Source organism: Chiloscyllium punctatum, chromosome 36 (genome assembly GCF_047496795.1).
Source record: "Chiloscyllium punctatum isolate Juve2018m chromosome 36, sChiPun1.3, whole genome shotgun sequence".
NCBI lineage: Eukaryota > Metazoa > Chordata > Chondrichthyes > Orectolobiformes > Hemiscylliidae > Chiloscyllium > Chiloscyllium punctatum.
In genome coordinates, this window is record NC_092774.1 from 14,065,004 (window position 1) to 14,081,071 (window position 16,068).

At 47.2% G+C, this 16,068-nt stretch overlaps 2 protein-coding genes across 5 annotated transcripts in view; one reads left to right on the top strand and one right to left on the bottom strand.

Moving 5' to 3' along the window:
- Window positions 1-16,068, bottom strand: part of LOC140460009 (uncharacterized) — a 122,309-nt gene that overhangs the window by 36,242 nt on the left and 69,999 nt on the right. The gene's annotated exons all lie outside the window — the stretch shown is intronic.
- On the top strand, window positions 678-13,076 carry LOC140460749 (uncharacterized). Of its 4 annotated transcripts, XM_072555407.1 has the most exons (3): window positions 678-701; window positions 2,782-2,910; window positions 11,081-13,076. In XM_072555407.1, exon 3 carries the CDS (start codon window positions 11,472-11,474, stop codon window positions 12,612-12,614), a length of 1,143 nt encoding a protein of 380 aa, XP_072411508.1. In that variant the 5' UTR covers window positions 678-701; window positions 2,782-2,910; window positions 11,081-11,471; the 3' UTR covers window positions 12,615-13,076. The 4 variants fall into 4 exon arrangements, with proteins under 4 accessions (XP_072411508.1, XP_072411506.1, XP_072411505.1 ...); XM_072555405.1 differs by lacking the exon at window positions 678-701 and having other exon boundaries at window positions 2,607-2,910; XM_072555404.1 differs by lacking the exons at window positions 678-701; window positions 2,782-2,910 and adding an exon at window positions 8,115-9,473.

A 16,068-nucleotide genomic window follows, 5' to 3' on the forward strand; every position in this document is an offset into this window, starting at 1 on the left:
TACTCAGGAAATGTGTGCAGTTACTCCCTGCTGCGAATACTATAATGTTACTTCAGTCTGTGTAACTGGTTACAGCTCCAGCCCATAGACAGCTCACTGGGGCACACTCTCTCTCAACAAGGACAAAAGACATACAAAAGTGGAGTAACGAGACAAAACGCAGAAGCAATAAAATGTCGAACCACAGGGAAAAAAAAATTGTGGCTCTACCCCTTTTTTCCCTGTTGGCATTTGGACACGTCAAACCTGTCAATAACAGCAGCAGCCTCAAAGAGCATACTGCGCATGTTTGCCGGTGTCAGCAACGCAGTACGCATGCTCGCCGGTGTCAGCAAAAACTGGTGCGCATGCTAATCGCTATCGGCAAATAAGACGCGAGACCTTCTTTTGATTGACCAATAGGGAGCACAGGAGGACCGGAAGGACGTTGGTCCCCCTGCCAATCAGAGTCACCCCACTGTCTGAATGCGGAAGTTGGACTATGCGGTTCTGAAGCTGCTGCTGCTCGTGTCTGAATGAACATTGAGCTTCATCCCAGACTGCAAATTCCTCCCTCTGTCCATTATCTGGGAGTACGGCACTCTTCTCTTGTCACCTTTTCCATTTATTTTTTCATTCTGGGATTCAGTTGTTGACTTGCAGCAGCTAAAAGGAAAGGGAGTGTGTAGGGATGGGGACAGACTCTGGAAACGTTGCTCCAGGTCAGTGTCTCAATTGGCAAAATACACAGGTAGGAGGCTGGAAGAACACAACAAGTCAGGCAGTATCAGGAGGTGGAGAAGTCAACGTTTCGGGTGTAACCCTTCTTCAGGATTGGGGATGGGTGTAGGGGGCGATGCAGATAAAGGGTGTGCTGGTTGGTGAAGTGGGGATAGATGTAGACAGGTAGAGGGTTCGATCTAGGCAGAAGGGAGGACTGCAGATGCTGGAAACCAGAGTTTAGATCAGAGTGGTGCTGGAAAAGCACAGCAGGTCAGGCAGCATCCGAGGAGCAGGAAAATCGATGCTTCGGGCAAAAGCCCTTCATCAGGAATTTCCCCAGGGTTGGGGAGTCCAAAGCTAGAGGACATATGTTTGAGGTGAGAGGGGAATGATTTAAAAGAGACATGAAGGACAACCTTTTCACATAGACAGTTGTACATGCGTGGAACGAGCAGCCAGAGGAATTGGTGGAGGCTGGTACGATTATATTTAAAATGCATCTGGCTGGGTACATGAATCGGGATGGTTTGGAGCCGTGTGGGTCACATGCTGGCAAACGGGATTAGATTAATTTTGGATATCTGGTCATCACGGACAAGTTGGGCCAAAGGGTCTGTTTCCATGCTGTATGACTCTTAATCATCTTTGGTGAAAGCAGAAGTGTGGTTGTGAAGACTAGAGTTTCAGAGCAGCTTTCGAAGATGTTTTGCCCTTACTGGGAGCAGAAGAATACAATGAAATCTTGCATTTGTGAGAGAGCAACTGAGTAAAGGGAGTACATCTGCGATTTTGGTGGAAAATGGGAATTCATTGCACTGTGGGGATGAAGCCCTACACTATCCAGTTATTTCAGCACGTGGATGAGACTCGGTAGTTCACACAGGCAGTCAATCCAGTAATATTTTGTAAATTCCACTTTGGAAATAGAACCAGTCTGATTCAAGATTGGGATACAGGCAGACTCTGACCTCACACCTTTAATGCATTGTCTAAGCTGATATGACACCTTTTTGTTATAAAACCTTGTTATCTCAAGAAAGTGTCTTACAGGAAGTTCTGGGATTTCCATATTAATGATACCTGCAACCCATTCTGAAATATGAAAGGCTTAACAATCCAGGTTTGTTCAATATATCATTTCAGTGGCAGGACACCGTAATGTTTTTCTATAAATTCTGTGCCTTATGATCTTATTCTCCACAACCACCTGATGAAGGAGCAGCACTCCAAATGCTGGTCCTTCCAAATAAACCTGTTGGACAATAACCTGGGTGTGTGTGATTGTTTTTTTAAACATTGTCCAGGTTAGGTTGGATTGATCATGCTAAAGTACTCACAGTGCCCAGGGAGGTGCAGGTTTGTGTAAATTGGCTGTGCTAAATTACACATAGTGTCCAGGGATGCGCAGCTTAGAATGGATTGGCCACGCTAAATTACCTATAGTTCCCAGGAATGTGCAGGTTAGGGTTAATTGGCCAGGTCAAACTATCCAGAGTGAAGATCTAGACCCCTCTTAAGGGCCCTTTTGGTTCGCGATTGGTCTAAAGAATCAATGAAATGCAGTCTGTACAAAGCAAGGTTATCAGTTTAATAAGGCATCTTGACCCAATTCTGTCCAGCAACACAGTGATTAAAGCTTCTGTGTTCCATGGCGAAGTTGTGCAATTACATTTGAAAATGACACGTTATTTATTTAGGTTTTTTTAAGAGACAGTACAGCCTTAATTACAAGAAAAGACCAATCAAATGTAATAAGGTGACATGATTTAGAGCAGGTTAATCCAATGATATTTCCTGGGAAAGGGGTCTTAATTACGTAAATCATCATGCCATGGTAGCAGCTCAAGGTTAGTTCAAATGGTCAATTAATGTGTCAGTGTTCATTTTAAACAAACTCCATTGTCCTCTTATCTTTGGATTTTAGCTTAATTCTGCAAAACAGCAGGACAAGTTCACAGAGTTCAATCATTATTCTCAGCCATTTTGTTGTATTATTTTAAATTGAAAAGCCATTTTGTGGTTCGTAAAAAACCTACATATACTTGTTGCATCTGACAATAACCTAAATTCAAATTTTAGATCCTCACCTGAAGCATCAGAGTCTGAGGGGTGACCTGATAAACGTTTGTAAGAGGCATGGATATGGTGAATACCCAAGGTCTTTTCCCCAGGGTAAGGGAGTCCAAAGCTCGAGGCCATATGTTTGAGGTGAGAGGGGAATGATTTCGAAGGGACCTGAGGGGCAACTTCACACAGAGAGTGGTGCATGTATGGAACGAGCTGCCAGAGGGAGTGGTGACGGCTGGTACAATTACAACATTTAAAAAGCATCCGGATGGGGATATGAATAGGAAGGGTTCGGAGGGATATAGGGCACATGCAGACAAATGAGACTAAATTAGTTTAGGATATCTGATCAGATGAATTGGACCAAAGGGTCTGTTTCTGTGCTGTACGACACTAATCGTCTTTGGCGAAAGCAGAAGTGTGGTTGTGAAGACTGGACTTTCAGAGCAGCTTTCAAAGGTGTTTTGTCTTTACTGGGAGCAGAAGAAGTTACAATGAAATCTTGCATTTGTGAGACATCGACTAAGTGAGTGAGTACATCCCAGATTTTGGTGGAAAGTGGGAATTCATTACACTGTGGGGATGAAGCCGGACCCTATCCAGTCATTTCTGCTGGTGGGTAAGACCAGACCTCAAGACTAGGGGGAGTAGATTTAGGACCGAGATGAGGAGGAGAAAGTGAGGACTACTGCTCTTCCTGGACTATAGTGAATCTATGGAATTGTCTTCATTAAGTATATTCAAAATGGGCTTTTGCATGGTTGGGGAATTAAGGGTAGTTGGGGCAATGCTGCTAGGAGGAGCTGAGACGATGGATAGATCGGCCATGATCGTAATGAAGAACGGGGCAGGCTGGATGGGCCAAATGGCTGACTCCTGCTTTTATTACTGTGAAACTATTTCCCATGGCTAACCCACCTAATCTGCACGTTACTGGGCATTATGGGTAATTTAGCACAGCCAATCCAACCGAATCCGCACAACACTGAACACTGGGTAATTTAGCATGGTCAATCCACCTGAACCTGGACAAAGTTAAACAACTACAGTTGTTATGGGGGATTTTAACATGCAGGTAGACTGGGAGAATCAGGATGGTATCGGGCCTCAAGAAAGAGACTTTGTGGAGTGCCTCAGAGATGGATTTTTAGTGCAGCTGGTGCTGGAGCCGACCAGGGATAAGGCGATTCTGGATCTGGTATTGTGTAACGAACCAGAATTGGTCAGTGACCTCGAAGTGAAGGAGCCATTGGGAAGTAGTGACCATAATACAATAAGCTTCAATCTGCAATTTGAGAGGGAGTGGGTACAATCTGAAGTGACAATATTTCAGTTGAATAAAGGGAAATATGGAGCTATGAGGGAGCAACTGGCCAAAGTTCAATGGTTTAATACCTTAACAGGGAAGACCGTGGAGGAACAATGGCAGATATTTCTGTGTATAATGCAGAAGATGCAGGATCAGTTCATTCCTAAAAGGAAGAAAGATCCCAGGAGGAGACATGGGCGGCCGTGGCTGACAAGGGAAGTAAAGAAACATATAAGGTTAAAAGAGAAAAAGTATAACTTAGCGAAGATAAGCGGGAAAACGGAGGACGGGGAAGCTTTTAAAGAACAACAGAGGATTAGTAAGAAGGAAATACGCAGAGAAAAAATGAGGTACGAAGGTAAACTGGCCAAGAATATAAAGGAGGATAGTAAAAGCTTTTTTAGGTATGTCCAAGGCAAAAAAATGGTTAGGACAAAAATTGGGCCCTTGAAGACAGAAGCAGGGGAATATATTACTGGGAACGAAGAAATGGCAGAGGAATTAAATGGGTACTTCAGATCTGTGTTCACTGGGGAAGACACAAGCAATCTCCCTGAGGTAACAGTGGCTGAAGGACCTGAACTTAAGGGAATTTCTATTTGCCAGGATTTGGTGTTGGAGAGACTGTTAGGTCTGAAGGTTGATAAGTCTCCGGGACCTGATGGCCTGCATCCCAGGGTACTGAAGGAGGTGGCTCGGGAAATCGTGGATGCGCTGGTGATTATTTTCCAGAGTTCAATAGAATCGGGGTCGGTTCCTGAGGATTGGAGGGCGGCTAATGTTGTGCCACTTTTTAAGAAGGGTGGGCGGGAGAAAGCAGGAAATTATAGACCAGTTAGTCTGACCTCAGTGGTGGGAAAGATGCTGGAGTCTATTATAAAGGATGAAATTACGGCACATCTGGATAATAGTAACAGGATAGGACAGAGTCAGCATGGATTTATGAAGGGGAAATCATGCTTGACTAATCTTCTTGAATTTTTTGAGGATGTAACTCGGAAGATGGACGAGGGAGATCCAGTGGATGTAGTGTACCTGGACTTTCAGAAAGCTTTTGATAAAGTCCCACACAAGAGGTTAGTGAGTAAAATTAGGGCGCACGGGATTGGGGGCAAAGTACTAGATTGGATAGAGAATTGGTTGGCTAATAGGAAACAAAGGGTAGTGATTAACGGCTCCATTTCGAAATGGCAGGCAGTGACCAGTGGGGTACCGCAGGGATCCGTGCTGGGACCGCAGCTTTTTACAATATATGTAAATGATATAGAAGATGGTATCAGCAATAACATTAGCAAATTTGCTGATGACACAAAGCTAGGTGGTAGGGTGAAATGTGATGAGGATGTTAGGGGATTACAGGGTGACCTGGACAAGTTAGGTGAGTGGGCAGATGCATGGCAGATGCAGTTTAATGTGGATAAATGTCTGGTTATCCACTTTGGTGGCAAGAACAGGAAGGCAGATTACTACCTCAATGGTATCAAATTAGGTAAAGGGGCTGTTCAGAGAGATCTGGGTGTTCTTGTCCACCAGTCAATGAAGGCAAGCATGCAGGTACAGCAGGTCGTGAAGAAGGCTAATAGCATGCTGGCCTTCATAACAAGAGGGATTGAGTATAGAAGCAAAGAGGTGCTTCTGCAGCTGTACAGGGCCCTGGTGAGACCACACCTGGAGTACTGTGTACAGTTCTGGTCTCCAAATTTGAGGAAAGACATTCTGGCTATTGAGGGAGTGCAGCGTAGGTTCACGAGGTCAATTCCTGGAATGGCAGGATTGCCTTACACGGAAAGACTGAAGCGACTGGGCCTGTATACCCTTGAGTTTAGAAGACTGAGAGGGGATCTGATTGAAACGTATAGGCTTATGAAAGGATTGGACACTCTGGCAGGAGGGAACATATTTCCGTTGATGGGGGAGTGCCGAACCAGAGGACACAACTTAAAAATACGGGGTAGACCATTTAGGACAGAGATGAGGAGAAACTACTTCACACAGAGAGTGGTGGCTGTGTGGAATGCTCTGCCCCAGAGGGCAGTGGAGGCCCAGTCTCTGGATTCTTTTAAGAAAGAATTGGATAGAGCTCTTAAAGATAGTGGAGTCAAGGGGTATGGAGATAAGGCTGGAACAGGATACTAATTAGGAATGATCAGCCATGATCATATTGAATGGCGGTGCAGGCTCGAAGGGCAGAATGGCCTACTCCTGCATCTATTGTCTATTGTCTATTGTCTATTGTCTATCACATAACACCAGGTTATAGCCCGACAGGTTTATTTGGAAGTACTAGCTTTCGGAGCACTGCTCCATCATCAGGTGGTTGTGGAGAATAAGATCAGAACGCACAGAATTTATGGGAAAACATGACAATGTCCTGCTACTGAAATGATATATTGAACAAATCTGGATTGTTACCTCTCTCATCTTTTACCGTGGGTTGCAACGACCATTCATATGTAAATCTCGATAACATAAGGTTTTATAACAAAAGGTAACAACATCTGGGCGGCACGGTGGCTCAGTGGTTAATTCTGCCTCACAGCGCTTGGGACCCAGGTTCAATTCCAGCCACTGGCCACAGTCTGTGTGGAGTTTGCACATTCTCCCCGTGTCTGCATGAGATTTCTCCAGGTGCTCCGGTTTCCTCCCACAATCCAAAAATATGCAGGTGAGGTGAATTGGCCATGCTTAAATTGCCCGGTGTGTTACATGCATTGGTCAGGGGGTAAATATGGGGAATGGGGCCTGGTGGGTTACTCTTTGGAAGGTTAGTGTGGACCTGTTGGGCCAAAGGGCCTGTTTCCGTACTCTAGGGAATCTAATCCAATCTCAGCTCAGACAATGCGTTAAAAGTCAGAGTCTGTCTTTATCCCCACCTTGAATCTGACTAGTTCTGTTTCTAAAGTAGGAATTTATAAAATACAATATGTTCTGACAGCTTGCAGATTGTGCATTTTTGAGCAAAATAGAATTTATCTGAAAATATAATTCTGCAAATGCAAATTCACCCCCAAGGACTTGTGTATACTTACAGCAAAAAAGTTTATTTCCGTGCTGTGTATCTCTGTCTATTTGGTAACAGATGCTTTATTTCTGTTGGTGTAAATATTGTTGTAAATCATAGCTACGTACTAACAGTTACATGTAAGGGAAAGAGAATTCCTCAAGTAGGGCACTATCGGAATCCTGGGAGACCCCTATTTCTGGTTTACTTCCAATTGACAAACATTAAGCATGAGCACGTATTTATTTCTATTTTTTTTTGTTTCACTTTTCTTGTTTGATTCCCTGGTACGACTACACTCTGTGACTGGTCGGTTGTCAGGCTGGGAGATAGTGGATTGGGTTTCGATTGACTGAATGTTGTATTGTTCTGGAAGGTGTAAAGGGGCTGAGGGGTGGGGTTTCGGGGAATCAAAACTTCAGCAGAGCTGAACATCTTGCTGTGTGAGAACAGGGAGATCAACAGAGGACAGAGAAGCCAGGACCTGAAATCCGACCTGACACCGGATTACTGTGATCAGTGTTTTGATTTGCAATGCCAACCCTCTACCTTCACCTAGCTTCCCGTTTGACTACCCCCTCTATGTTCAAGGACTAATCCTTGTCGTCCTGAAGCCACGTCTCTGTAAGGAGTCTCAGACCATAATTATTCTCTTCAATGTGTGCAGTCAATTCATTCACTTTTGTAACAGTGCAGCACACATGCAGACACCCTGTTTTCGGTTTAGATCTTTGCAATCCAGATTTAATTGCTGGTACATTTCCTCTCCTTGTCTCCATCATTCTGTGATGTTCATTTCCCACATCACTACATTGCTCACTGGCCTTGATTGGGATTGGCCGTGCGAAATTACCCACAGTGCCCAGGGATGTGCAGGTTAGGTGTATTTGTCAGGGTAATATAGAGCAGTATGGGTGGGTTCCCCTTCAGAGGGTTAGGTGTGGACTCATTGGGCCGAGTGGCCTGCTCCCACACTGTGGGGATTCTCTGAAGCGAAGGGATGCTTGCAAACGGTGCGGGGCAGGACAGCGCAGGCGCAATGCGTGCGCCCGGCTTGGCCCCGCCCACCCGCTCCTATTGTGGCGTCACAACGCGGAAGTGACACTGAATGAATGAAAATCCCTCCGTCTGGGCAAATGGTGGGGCGGAAAAATCTGTTCACTCGGAGCAATGGGAGTGACTCCAGGGCGGGAGCAGACCCTGTCAGCTCAGGGATGGGAGTTAATTACCGCGGAGGGTCGGCAGGAAGGAGTCTGACGAATAGATTGGATTCGGGGACTGGGAACGGGGCAAGTCAGTCATCTCCCGATAGAGAGGAGTAACATACTACTGCCTCTGGGGTGAAGGGTGTTCTGTGGGCCTGTATAAATAAGTTCCTTGTGGATTGAGGAGTTTCCCCTATCAGGCTTCCCTTTTCTCGAGTCGGCCCATCCTACAAAAAGGGATGGTGTTCCTGGGCATCCTTAAAATATTTACCATAATGACGGGGTTGATCATTTTTATCCTCACTAGGCTTGCGTCTGCAGGTAAGATCAAAAAGACAGGTTCGGTAACGCCATGGTAACTCCCCCTGATTTCTACTGTCCAGATGGACCATCTGGTCTTTCTGATGGAAGAGTCCATTACAATAATCAATCTTCATCACGTTCCACACGTCAAAGGCGTCTGGTCCGGTGCACTGGACGACATCTCCTCAGTATGGGTGGGGGGTAATCTCTGATCATTCCTGGTCCCATCCATACTTAGTGGCTTTCCCCATCAGGATGTTGTACGTGATCAGAGAGGTGAGGAGATAAGTGATCCCCCACATGTCCCTCCTCTTAGTTCAAGTATCTGTAATAAGATTAACATTAGAACAACAGCAAGATTCAAAAACCCAAATGGACAGGGTCCACTCCTTTTGTTGGGATTCCAGAATTCTCTCCTCGTCTTTCCCCCTTTTGATTGGTGCGGTCAATCAATTTACTATGGTGCAGTTGGACCCAAGCTGAGTGCCCAGCGACTGTGACCGCCATAGGGGTTGGAAGTAGAACCTGGAAGGGGCTATCCCAACGAGGTTGGAGACCTTTGCCAGTCCAGTTCTTGACGAGCACCAACGAACTGGGCTCTACCCGTGATGAGGCTGAAAGGGAGGGAACATCGCTGTAGGCCGCATGCTCCTGGGAGTGAAAGGCACGCATAACACTAGTTAGAGCAAGAACATAACCAATGATTGCTTCGGTCACGTGGTGGACGTGGACTGAGAAGGGAGCCGAACCGTTCCGAGGGGGTGACCAGAGAGACTCTCAGCTGGAGACAGTCGTGTCTTGCCCGCAGACATGGATCACATCTGGAATAAGGCCACAGGGATTAACATAACCAGGAGAGGCCAGATTCGGCCATTAATTTGGCAAGGTTAGTCTTGAGTCTGGTTAAAACATTCAACAAGGCTGGTCACCTGAGGATGATAAGCACCGTGCAGTTCCCGACAAATACAAAGCTGGGAACAGAGTTCTCCGTTAATATTACATGCAAAGTGTGGTCCATTGTCTGAGCTAATGCATGCAGGTATACTGAAGGGGGGAATTCTTTCCTTAAGCAAAATCTTTATCACAGTCTCAGCAGTAGCGTTAGGAGGAGGGTAGGCTTCAATCCACTTCGAAAAGACATCAGCAATAAGCAAAACATATTTATAGCAACTCAACTCATTTCTCCAACTCAATGAAATCCAGTTGAAGTGTCTTCAAGGGACCCTCCAGCAAGGGAGTTCTCGTAGAGATACTTGAACTAAGAGGTGGGGGATCGCCTACTCACTGACCTGTTTGATCACGTACAACATCCTGATCGGGAAAGTCACTGACTGAGTATCGATGCGATCTGGAACGATCTGAGATTATCCTGGTGTCATCTGGTGCACCAGACCAGACGCTTTCAACGTGGAGTCGCTTGAGCGATGGAGTGAGCTGCCAGAGGAAGTGGTGGGTGCTGGTACGATGACAAGTTAAAAGGCTTCTGGATGGGCATCTGAATATGAAGGGTTCAGGTGGGTCAGGGCCAAGTGATGGCAAATGTGACTGGAGTCATAGAGATGTACAGCACAGAAACAGACCCTTCGGTCCAACTCCGTCCTTGCTGACAAGAGAGCCAACCCAATTTAGTCCCAGCTGTCAGCACCCGGCAAATATAGGGGGCAAGTGATGGCAAATTTGACTAGATTAATTTAGGATATCTGGGCAGGTTGGGCCAAAGGTTCTGTTTCCGTGCTGTGTGACTCTAATTGTCTTCAGTGAAAGCAGAAGTGTGGTTGTGAAGGCTGGACTTTCAGAGCATGTTTTGCCCTGACTGGAAGCAGCTGAAAATGTGTTGTTGGAAAAGCGCAGCAGGTCAAGCAGCATCCAAGGAGCAGGAGAATTGACGAACCGGGCGTGAGCCCTGAAGAAGGGCTCATGCCCGAAGCGTCGATTCTCCTGCTCCTTGTATGCTGCCTGACCTGTTGTGTTTTTCCAGCAACATATTTTCAGCTCTCATCTCTAGCATCTGCAGGCCTCACTTTCTCCTGACTGGAAGCAAAAGAGTTGGACTGAAGTGTGTCGGTGTTAATGTCTTGATGTCTCATTTTGCTCCCACCTTCCCAGGGACGTTAACCATTTTGTGTCTGGTCCTTCCTCAAGAAGCTGCATTGCAGGTTCACCCTGAATTGACACTTTTATTGCTTCCCAAAATCAGACCTGCTCACTCTCAGCAGGATCCCAGTGTTGTGAAAGATATTAACTTTCAGGTGAAGGTATCCAAAATTCAGAGAGATGTCAGTCTTGATGTTTTTGCTTTTTCTGCCCCTGTAAGATCCTGAATCTTCAGGGGAATTAGTTAGAGCAGAGTGAGAACAGAGGGGAAGGGAGAGTGGGATGGTGCTTTCAATTTTGTGGAATAACAAAAGGAAAGGATATTCCACAGAAAGTAGAATTGATTGTTCAGAATTTCTACCCTGCACTGATCATCCCTTTTGTAATCCCTTTTTGCAGAGTATTTGAAAATCTGAAGACTGAAGTTTCAAAATCAACGAATGAAGGGCTTACACCCGAAACATTGACTCTCCTGCTCTCCAAATGCTGCCTGACCTGCTGTGCTTTTTGACTGACTCTCCAGTGTCTGCAGTCCTCACTTTGATGTCAATGTCTGACAGTCTCTGAATCCATTGGGACCGCAACTATTTTTTACTGTGATTTCTGTGAGAGGGATCTACACTTTTTGGTTCCTGTTTGAGGACGTTTTCAGCATCAGTGGGACTGGACGAGAGACCCCTCTGTTTCAGCGCACTGTGTGTGGAGCCTGAAACAGTTATACGGCCTGGGAAGGGGACTTCACGGCAGGGAGGGGCTCTACACGTGTTTGTGTGCAGCTGAAGCTGTGGCCATGGAGAAACCTGAGGAATCCCGCCCCGTGGAGAAACCGTGGAAGTGTGGTGACTGTGGGAAAGCCTTCCGTGTCCCGTCTGCCCTGGAGACTCATCAGCGCAGTCACACCGGGGAGAAGCCATTCCCCTGCACCGACTGTGGGATGGCCTTCAGACATTCCTCTCACCTGTTGGCCCACCAGCGGGACCACACGGGGGAGAGGCCCTTCAGCTGTCCAGATTGTGGGAAGGCCTTCAGATATTCCTCCTCCCTGATGAGGCACCAGCGTGTCCACACGGGGGAGAGGCCCTTCAGCTGCCCCGAGTGCGGGAAAGCGTATACCGACATCTCCTCCCTGATGAGGCACCGGCGTGCCCACACTGGGGAGAGGCCCTTCAGCTGCCCCGAGTGCGGGAAGGCCTATACCGACATCTCCTCCCTGATGAGGCACCAGCGTGCCCACACTGGGGAGAGGCCCTTCAGCTGCCCCGAGTGTGGGAAGGCCTTCAGTTATTCCTCTGCCCTGCGGAACCACCGGCGCATCCACACGGGGGAGAAGCCCTTCAGCTGTCCTGAATGTGGGAAGGCCTTCACAGACGTCTCCACCCTGCAGAAGCATCAGCGTATCCACACGGGGGAAAGGCCCTTCAGCTGCCCCGAGTGTGGGAAGGCCTTTACCCACGGCTCCGCCCTGCGGAGACACCAGCGTGTCCACACGGGGGAGAGGCCCTTCAGCTGCCCCGAGTGTGGGAAGGCCTATACTGACATCTCCTCCCTGATGAGGCACCAGCGGGCCCACACGGGGGAGAGGCCCTTCAGCTGCCCAGAGTGTGGGAAGGCCTTTACCGAAGTCTCCTCCCTGATGAGGCACCAGCGGATCCACACGGGGGAGAGGCCCTTCACCTGCTCTCAGTGCGGGAAGGGCTTCACCAGCTCCTCCAACCTGCGGAGCCACCGGCGCGTCCACACGGGAGAGAGGCCCTTCAGCTGCCCCGAGTGTGGGAAGGCCTTTAGCGATTCCTCGAACCTGCTGGCCCACCAACGGATCCACACGGGGGAGAGGCCGTTCACCTGCTCTCAGTGCGGGAAGGGCTTCACCCGCTCCTCCCAACTGCTGACCCACCAGCGAGTTCACGTGCCAACACGGGGATTGAAGGAGTGACGGCCGAGTGCCAATATCGATTGGACTATCAACCCGGTTCCGGGGAGTCCCGGGTTTGAATCCCGCCAAGACAGACGGCAGAATCGGTATTCGGTCAGAAATGTGGAGTTCGGAATCCAACGATGAGACTGTTTCAGGGAGGGGGTGGTGCAGGGGAGAAAGCCCCCATCTGATTCCCTCTCTCCCTTGTTAGGGAAGGGAACCACCATTGGGGGAAAGGATTCACTCAGTCGTTCCAGCTGCATCCTTTACCCGGTCTGGTCTACACCTGACTCCAGACCCACAGCAGTCTGGTTGACTCTACACTGCCCCTTCCTGGCAAATGAGCGGGGAGAAACTTACTTGGAGACAGGGTATGGGTTAAAATTGCTGAGTGAGGCAATAATTCCTCCGGGTTACGGCTGTACCAAGGATCCAATTACAAAGGGACAACTTGGTGCTGGCCAATAGCAAAGACAGTGAAGGGGGGGGTGGGACAGGGGACGTGTGGTGTGTGCACTTTGACCTTGAGCTGTTCAACTAGCAACTGCATTTTTTCTCTGCCTTTTTGCTGGGGGGATCTGATGCTGTAACAAAGTTGGGTCACAATAAAGGTTACCTGAACTTGCTGCCGGGCTCAGACTCTCATTGAAAGCTTTGAGCTCCAAGAGGTTTTTGTTTTAAAGCTGCTCATTTCTTTCAGCCTCCTGCACTAAGTTTAGAACATGGAACATAGAACAGTACAGTGCAGAACAGGCCTTTCAGCCCTCGATGTTGCGCCAACCTTTGAACTGTTCTCAGCTTGTCCCCCTACACTATCCCAAAATGAACCATGTGCTTATCTAAGGATTGTTTAAATCTCCCTAATGTGGCTGAGTTGACTACCTTAGCAGGGAGGGCATTCCACCCCCTTACCACTCTCTGCATAAAGAACTTGCCTCTGACATCTGTCTTAAATCTATCACCCCTCAATTTGTAGTTATGCGCTCTCGTACAAGCTGACGTCACCATCCTCGGAAAGAGTCTTTCACTGTCTACCCTATCTAATCCTCTGATCAACTTATATGTCTCTATCAAATCCCCTCTTAGCCGCCTTCTTTCCAATGAGAACAGACCCAAGTGTCTCAGCCTTTCCTCATAAGACCCTCCCTCCAGACCAGGCAACAACCTGGTAAATCTCCTCTGCACCGTTTCCAATGCTTCCACATCCTTCCTGAAATATGGGGACCAGAACTATACACAATATTCCAAGTGTGGCCGCACCAGCATTTTGTATAGTTGCAGCATGATATTGCAGTTCCGGAACTCAATCCCTCTATGAATGAAACCTAACACACCGTATGCCTTCTTCATAGCACTATCCACCTGGTTGGCAACTTTCAGGGATCTATGTACATGGACTCCAAGATCACTGCCTTCCTGTTATTCTTCCCGAAGTGCATCACCTCACATTTAGCTGCATTGAACTCCATTTGCCACCTCTCAGCCCAATTCTGCAGTTTATCCAAGTCCCCCTGCACCCTATAACATTCTTCCAAACTGTCCAGTACTCCACCGATTTTAGTCTCATCTGCAAACTTACTAATCCATCCACCTATGCCTGTGTCTAAGTCAGTTATAAAAATGACAAACAGCAGTGGTCCCAAAACATCCTTGTGGAACACCACTAGTAACTGGACTCCAGGCTGAATATTTTCCATCAACCACCACTCGCTGCCTTCTTCCAGTTTCTAATCCAAGCTGTTAAATCACCCTCAATTCCAAGCCTCTGCATTTTCTCCATCAGCCTACCATGTGGAACCTCATCAAAGGCTTTACTGAAGTCCAACTATACCACGTCAACTGTCCTACCCTCATCTACATGCTTGGTCACCTTCTCAAAAAACTCAATGAGGTTTGTGAGACACGACCTGCCCTCGATGAAACCATGTTGACTATCTGAAATCAAATTGTTGCTTACTCGATTTTAAATCTTCTCTTCCAATCCTTTCCAAAATCTTTCCTACAATAGATGTAAGACTCACTGGTCTATAATTACCTGGGTCATCTCTGCTGCCCTTCTTGAACAAGGGCACAACACCGTGGGCGGCACGGTGGCACAGTGGTTAGCACTGCTGCCTCACAGTGCCAGAGATCCGGGTTCAATTCCCGCCTCAGGCGACTGACTGTGTGGAGTTTGCACGTTCTCCCCGTGTCTGCGTGGGTTTCCTCCGGGTGCTCCGGTTTCCTCCCACAGTCCAAAGATGTGCAGGTCAGGTGAATTGGCCATGCAAAATTGACCGTAGTGTTAGGTAAGGGGAAAATGTAGGGGTATGGGTGGGTTGCGCTTCGGCAGGGCGGTGTGGACTTGTTGGGCTGAAGGGCCTGTTTCCACACTGTAAGTAATCTAATCTAATCTAATCTAATTAGTCCTCAGGTACTAAACCCGTAGACAATGACGACTCAAATATCAAAGCCAAAGGCTCTGCTATCTCCTCCCTCGCTTCCCAGAGAATCCTTGTATAAATCCCATCTAGCCCAGGGGACTTGTCCACTTTCACTCCTCCTTGAATTGATAACACCTGTGTGTAACCAACCTCGATCCTTTCGAGTCTAATATCTCGTACCTCCTTCTTTTCCTGAGTGAAAACTGATGAGAAGTGTTCATTTAGCCTCTCTCCGAACTCTACAGGGCCCACACTCCACTTCCCACTTCTGTCTTTGATTGGCCCTATTCCTACCCTAATCATCCTTTTATTCCTCACATACCTATAGAAAGCTTTCGGGTTCTCCTTTATTCTGTTTGCTAAAGACTGCTCGTGTCCTCTCTTTGCTCTTCTTAACTCTCTCTTTCAATCCTTCCTCGGTGATCTGTAATTCTCAATCGCCTCATCTGTACCATCCTGCCTCATCGACACATAAGCCTCATAGAACAGCATCATAAGACACAGAACTTACATCAAAAGATCAGTGTCATGCAACTGATAGAATATATTGAACAAACTTAGATAGTCTTCATCTCTTAGAATGGGTGTGGGCTTTGGTTCATTAATGTGTAACAATGTTCTTGAGATGACTTCAGGTTTTATAAAAAAAAGACATGTCTGCTCAGACAATGCATTAAAGGTGAGATTTCAGTCTGTTGGTATTCCAATCTTGAATCAGACTGGTTCTGTTTCCAAAGTCTGAATTTGTAAAATATTACATGCATTGACTGCCTGCAGATTGTGTGCTTTTTGAACAAACTTGAATGTATCTGCAAATATAATTCTGCCAATACAATTTCACCCCATAGAGTAGTGTGTGTGTATCTGTGTGCATGTGAGTTTGTGTATGAGTGTGTGTGTGTGTGTGTGTGGGGGGGGGGGGGGGGGGGGGGGGTGGGGTGGGGGTGGTGTTCGGGTACATAGTTCTTTGATAGTTTCATTACTGCTAGACAGGGTGGTTAAGGTGGCATTTCGCAACATTGCCTTCATTGTTCACCCCATTGAGTATC

What these genes read in the sequence shown, in the direction of transcription:
- LOC140460749 (XM_072555407.1), top strand. Translation starts at nt 11,472, where the DNA reads ATGGAGAAACCTGAGGAATCCCGCCCCGTGGAGAAACCGTGGAAGTGT.